The 7,006-nt window shown below is 38.2% G+C and overlaps 1 protein-coding gene across 1 annotated transcript; it reads right to left on the reverse strand.

The window, feature by feature from the left end:
• Window positions 1–526: 526 nt before the first annotated feature.
• On the reverse strand, window positions 527–2,814 carry nkx2.2a (NK2 homeobox 2a). The gene is made up of 2 exons (XM_056255890.1): window positions 2,119–2,814; window positions 527–1,444 (listed from the first exon to the last, which is right to left on the reverse strand). Exons 1-2 carry the CDS (start codon window positions 2,384–2,386, stop codon window positions 894–896), a joined length of 819 nt encoding a protein of 272 aa, XP_056111865.1. The 5' UTR covers window positions 2,387–2,814; the 3' UTR covers window positions 527–893.
• Between the last annotated feature and the right edge of the window lie 4,192 nt (window positions 2,815–7,006).

Here is a 7,006-nt window from a genome sequence, read left to right on the forward strand (position 1 = left end):
TACCCCCATTTCACAAGTGACTTTAGCCTTCTTATTGCTGAAGTGTTCGTACAGATAAATTCGGAAAACTGAAGCCAATTGTGTTGCTGATGAAGTGACAATGAGAGCGACAAGCTGTCCAAAGCAACGTTTGTGCAAACATAAAGGCTTTATAAATTAGCATAATTATATTACTTGTATTTATTCGTTCTGTTAGCTTATAAGAAAGTAGGCCTATTTATGTAAATGGAACATAGCGAAGGAACGACTCATATTTTGCAAATGAGGCCGAAATCATTGAGACCAAACGCAAAGCATTTCGGAATTTCTGAACCACATCATTTTTTATTAAAAGTCTTAATAAAAAGAATTGTAGACCTCCCTCGCCAGCGCGCGTTCTTTCTGAAATTAACATGAGGGGTGTTTATCGACAATTGAGGTTCCATTTTCCCTAAATATCGGATATATTTAGGCTAAACGGTCAAACATAATATTGCAAACAATTATCACAAAATATTTACATAGAAAACAAACCAATGAAATAAGCTAAAGATTGCCAATGTTTATTCATGGCCATAAATATATTCGGTCCATTGTAAAAGAAAGAAATAAAATTTTCTATAATCATAAAGTGGTTTTTGCACGTGCTTATAACACGAAGGACAAAAGGAAAACATTTCTACAACACACAAACATACTTTTACAAAATTTCACAAGAGCTTTAACATTCTTAAATTTGGGGAGAGGCTTGACCCGGTTTTCTTAACGAAAACATGTAAACATGGCGCACACACGTCAATCCCCAAAATAAATTGGTGAGAAAGGGTCAAGCTGCAAAGTCTTGTATTTTTGTTTGGAAAGCTCCTTACCACGGTCTTTAAAATGCAGCCCTGCATTTGCAAGTCAGTGTTTGTTCACCAAGTCCACTGTTGCGTTTGCACCAAGTGATGTGCTGGGAACTGTGGTGTGGTGGCGGCGCTGTAATGCGCGTTATATTGCATGTGCTGGAGAGACTGGGCGCTATATGCGGAGAACGGAATTCCAGCCTGAAAAGTAGCTGCCAAGTCCTGAGCTTTTAGCGTGTGGCAGGGTTTGCCATCTCTGACTAACACAGGCACGGCCACTCGCCTAGGAGAAGGGAGATGGGTCACTTCCATACCTTTCTCCGCCCGGGCTCTCTTCATTTTGTATCGATGGTTCTGGAACCAGATTTTCACTTGGGTTGGAGTCAGGCGGATCAAACTGGCGAGATGCTCCCTCTCCGGGGCTGACAGATATCTCTGTTGCCTAAACCGGCGCTCGAGTTCGTAAGTTTGTGCCTTGGAAAAGAGCACCCTCCTTTTGCGCTTCTTACCAGAGTCGCTGCCGTTGCTCGAAGTTTCCTTATCGTTGTCCGGCGATTCGTCAGCTGAAGGTTCCGGAGATTTTGCAGACGAGTCTTGAGAGTTTGCGGATAGGCCGTGTACTGGTCAAGGAAAAAAAGAAAAAAAAAAAAAAAAAAGAAAGAGAGAGAGAGAGAGAGAGAGAGAGAGAGAGAGAGAAAGAGAGGAAAAAAAAAACAGATTTAATACCACATCAAATAAAATACATTGCATTGTGAATTGTGTTTGTTGGTGACATTTCTTATTGTCAAATTTACAAACTAACACATTTCTCGGAGAACATTGAGTTAGGGCAGAAGGACTAATAAATACAGCCAGTAAGGCAATCAGATTTATTTTTGTTATTACAATATGATATTACAGAATTAACATTATCCTCAATCAACATTATCATGGGGTATGTGAACCAACCGAGCCGATGGCTTTGCCGTAGCCTATTCAACAGTTTACAAAGTGGAAAACTAAGAGTCAATAAATAAACTACTATTCCAGAAACTATCTAGACAATTTCAACTGCATTTATTAAAACAAAAAACAACGTAGCTAATTTAACCGCAGTTATGACCACGATCCAGAGGCACATGGTTACGCCTTTTGAGAAGCGCAACAGTGGAAATCTACAATATCAAGCACAGCGGTTTCGTATAATGATTTAAATCAAATATTTGTAATAGATGACCAGTATAAAAAATAGCGCTGATTTAGAATCGAAGAGAGTTTCAACTCATGTGAATTCTTGTGAGGTTGCTTTACTTACATGAGTATTGGATGCTGTCCGTAGTTGCGAGCCATCTGGTATAAGGATTGTCGCTATTATCATAAAATGGATTCTTTAAAGGCAGGTTTGGAACATTCTCTAAAGGACTTTGCACTCGCACTCCAGGCGTTTTAGTCGCCTCGGAAACCTCCGTATCTTCCTCATTCCCGGTGATAGATCCTTCTTCATCGTTAGTATCAGGGAGGTCCAAAATGTCCTTTACTGAAAAGCCCGTCTTTGTGTTGGTCAACGACATGGTCTGGGGCATTTGATGCAGTAAAGTTGCTGCACCAGTTTGGCAATCCTCTGTTTAAAAACACAAAAAACACAGACGATTTATTGAAAATAGGATATCGGTGCCGTTTCAGCGCGAAGTAAACTGAAGTCGACGCATGAGGCTCGGTCGTTAACCGTTGCTTGGGGGGAAAAAAAGTAGCGGAGAAATCAGTTCTGTAAGTCCAGGAAGAATGCCAAAGTGACTGAAGTGGTATATCTAGCTCATGGATATTGCGCTACTGCTGGGTGTTAGGGGGAAATAAGCCATTACCAGACTGATCAGTCCATATAAGGTTGGTCTCAACACATGAACCTGCAGTGAAAAAGCATTAAAAACGAAAAAGGTTGGCCACGTGTGGGCGGGTCTTGGGAGTCAAGTGGATGAAGACAGTGTTTGCCGATGTGAAATTGTGGGTTTTGGGGAGATCCTAGCCTATACCATTGGTGCTTCAGCACATGATGAGTGGTATAACGTGTCAATTAATTACAAAGATGGGGAGGGCCTTTTTACACCCTATTTACATACAAAGAACCTCCGAGTAGCTTTATACACATCATAGGCCTTCTTGAACTGGAAATGGACAAAACCTATACATAAAGTATTCCAATTGTAGTAACTTAAAACGCAGATATAAACGAATTACCTAGTGAAAATGATGTTTGGATCTTAAATTTAGAACGATAATATCTGTTGTTTTAAACAATTGTTTATTTAAAATAGGGCAACGAAAACGCCTCAAGTGCTACAGACTAATTTATGTAGGTCAATATTTTGGTTCGGGATTAACGAGAAGGGTCGTTCACTGGACATGATTAAGCCATCAAAAAAAAAAAAAAAAAAAAAGGACGAAACGGAAAAAGAACATTTAATGATCTTTTCTTTCTTCTTTTTTTGGATGATGCTTATTAGTTTCTTATTAATATTCCAGAATTTATGGCGTTATAATTTTTCATAATTTGTAAAATGATTTATAGCGCATTTTTAAAAGCAAAATATTACTAGTATGTTATCATCGTCTTCCAAAGACAACCGAAAGTATTATGAGGATAAACAAAACTGTTTAAATCACATAAACGACATTTTACTTTTAAACAAATTTCTGATTTATTTTCTGTTTTGTATTGCTTTTTTCGGTTGTCCGCAGTATATACAAAAAGTGAAGCATTATTGTTGTGTATTTTGCCTCTTCTTTTCAACCCTCTGTCCTATCTTTTCTTTTTTGCCTCTTTGCCTCCTATCTAGTATGTGATGTGGGTGACAATGTTGCACGTTTCTAGCCAGTCCTCTGCTCATCCTGGGTGGTCGAACCCGGGCAAACACAAATACAAACCGATTGCTAAGCTGCAGACAATAGGGGAAATGTAGACAAATGTCCGGCTCCTGTTGGAAGCCTTTGTCCGGCCGTAGTTTTTGCATTTATTTAAGGGCCAAAATAATAGATGATTGACGCCCCTGTACAATACGTTCTAACTGTTTGGAATAAATCTGAGGTTGTTCCTAGTTGTCATGGCATTCACTGCTTTCAATGGACTATCTCTTCATTCATTTCTGTACCCCTTCACAATATCAAGGAAAGTCCTTCATCTCTCTCTCTCTCTCTCTCTCTCTCTCTCTCTCTCTCTCTCTCTCTCTCTCTCTCTCTCTCTCTCTCTCTCTCTCTCTCTCTCTCTCTCTCTCTCTCTCTCTCTCTCTCTCTCACACACACACACACACACACACACACACACACACACACACACACACACACACACACACACACACACACACACACACACACACACACAAGCGGCAAAAGCAAGCACATTCTACGCGCAATTTCTCTTTTGCACGCGCGCATGCAAGCATATTGCCTACACACTGACTGGAAGATTGGTGATAAGTAGGGTACAAATTAGATTTAATTATTTCTTTATGTGATCTATTTTTTTTATTTATTATGTGTTGAAATTATAGATTATTGCTGTTTATGTTTTAACACTGTAAGTCACTAATGACTGTTAGTTCCCCGTTTTTTGCTAAAATATAGAAGTGAAAAACTAGATTTATTTACAATATCAGCAATTGCATCGAAGAATTGTTCATGAAATGAAGAAAAAAAAAACCACACGAATAAACAAGCATATTTGTCAGCTTTTGATCTTTTCTATAATCAGTTACCTGATAGGTAAATACTTAACCAGAGTTTCACGTAGAATTAATCATGCAGCGACAGAAAAATCGGACAATGGAAGCATTGAACTGGACGGGCCATGGAGCAAAGTCGAACAGTGAACGCTTTTCGCAAGGTCATTCTCCCAGCCTTCCCTTCCCATGCAGCAGAGACAGGTTACTGAACACATCACTGTAACCATGAAATGATAAATGACGAGAGCCTCTCAAATACGCCGATTTACTCTAAACACTATATAAACGGTTACTGTTAGGCTGATCTCTTTTATCGGCATTGATGCTATTGAGAATTTTATTTCCAGCATGTTATAGGCTGGTGACAGAATTGGTAAACAAGGTACTAATTAATGAGCCAGTCTCTATTCTGTACCCATGTAACCAGAACAACACACTCCGCAATCGATGGCAGGGCTCGTGGTTAGTCTGTGGCCAGTGATTTGGGAATGTGTTTGAACAATTGAACAGAGGAGTTCGGTAAGGAGAAGTAAATGTGCACAAGCTGAGTGGCTATACTTCACTTCAAGAGCCATTTCCTTCTGTTTACCTGTTTACTTTTGCAGGTAGCTCAAACAGACTGTTGGTCTTTACGCGTAGACTGAAAGAGGAGCGACACTATATCTTAGAGCACTGATTTTAGTTTAGTCTAGTGTAATTCCCGATGAGCATTTTCAGAGGTGTTGACATCCGTCTTTTCTGTCCAAATGTTTCAGTAGCCTACTTGATGTCCTTTTATGAGTTGTGAACATTAGTGTCAGATTTGTTATAGGGATGATAAAATGCTGTCATAAATTTCAGGTAAAAAATAGACATATCAACAATAACAACAACAATAATAATAATAATACATTTTCATATTGTAATAATAACTATTTTTTTGAGCAAGCAGTGCACAATTTACATGGTATTTCGGTGTATTATAGACCTATTCGCTTTACAAACAATACAAAAAAGGAAAAAAACGAGAAAATAATGTCTGCAGCATCACATTATTATTGAAATTATTATTAATACATCTTGTAAAACATGCATACGCTGCTACTCCTGATAACCATTTATATATATATAGTAGCAGCGTATGCATGTTTTACAAGCTATATGCTGTTAAAATAAAAAAGCAACATAGACTAACCGGTTTGTTGAATTTACGAGGAAACAACTGACGTTCACTGCAATCTGGGATTGTATTTAACATCCTTAAGATTTATTTAGAAAAACAATGTTTCATAATACGACGATAAAACAGCAAATGTTAAACATCCTTTAATTAATTCCTTTTAACAAAAGAGAATGTTAAAATGTCTGAATCTGTCAGTTTATGGAAGCTATTGTTTGGGGGGGGGGACCTTTAAAAAAGACCTTTATACGCTTGATTAAAAAGAAAATCCTAATGCTGCCAGAAGGCTAGGAGAGTATAATAACGTTGATCATTTCTTGCTTTAATCGACGAATTTCAGCGTATTCCGATGCCTTGGGCGAGCAGTTAAGCTTTGATAAATGTAACCCTGTTTCCCTCTAGGTGCTCATGATAAATGTATAAACTGACAAGAGCGATTTTCTGCTTTTCCCCTGCGATTAAAAGGCCATAAAAGGGAAATGTTGGTATAAAAATAAGTCTGGTGGTTTGTGCGACTTAGAGCTGCTGCCCCAAGAAAATGCCCCGCAGCACAGATCGTTTGGAGCTGGTCTGATTCTCCTCACTGCAGGGCAAACGCTGCGCCTTTATTCGTCTCAGAGCCTCTAATGATTAAACATGTCACAAGGAGATTAACATGGTGCCCATGGCCCAGGGACATGCCTTCATTTGTTTAACTACCAGTTTATTTGTAACGGCGAATTTCATGGCGCATAGTGTTAAATTCTCCATCCTGGCACCTTTATCAGCGTACCCAAAACAAATTGGTTTAAGGATTATCATTTTAATCACGTCTTTTCTCTGTATCTCAAAGTCCACTGGGACTGTTTCTTCTATTTTTGCAATCCGTTTGAAATTAATTATAGATTAATTGAAATAAACTGTCCCTGCTTTACGCATAGCTACGTGAAGTTAGACATAGCCTAGTGCATGTTTCAGAGCGAGATTTCTTTCGTTCACACCAACAAATTATACTTGCATCCATTCATATGATTTTCACAGAGGGTGATGGAGGAGATGGGCACCGAAGAGACATTTTTGATACTCGGGCGAACTCTACCGGTACAAATGCGTATAGCCTGAAGAAAAGAAAAAAAACGTTCACGCTCAACTTATCTAAAATACATTGAAATATTAACAGATGATAAACGACAGAAACAAATTATACAAAATAGAAGCAAATAAATAACAATAACAAAATATAATACAAAAAAATAATAATAATGGTAATAATGGTAATAAACGAATAATAATAATGAATAATGAATTGTTTCTTTTATTTAATATGGCAAGAGTGCATAGGCTTACCC

The sequence above is a fragment of the Rhinichthys klamathensis genome, unplaced genomic scaffold, assembly GCF_029890125.1.
Source record: "Rhinichthys klamathensis goyatoka isolate OS25496 unplaced genomic scaffold, OSU_Roscu_1.1 h1tg000123l_1, whole genome shotgun sequence".
NCBI lineage: Eukaryota > Metazoa > Chordata > Actinopteri > Cypriniformes > Leuciscidae > Rhinichthys > Rhinichthys klamathensis.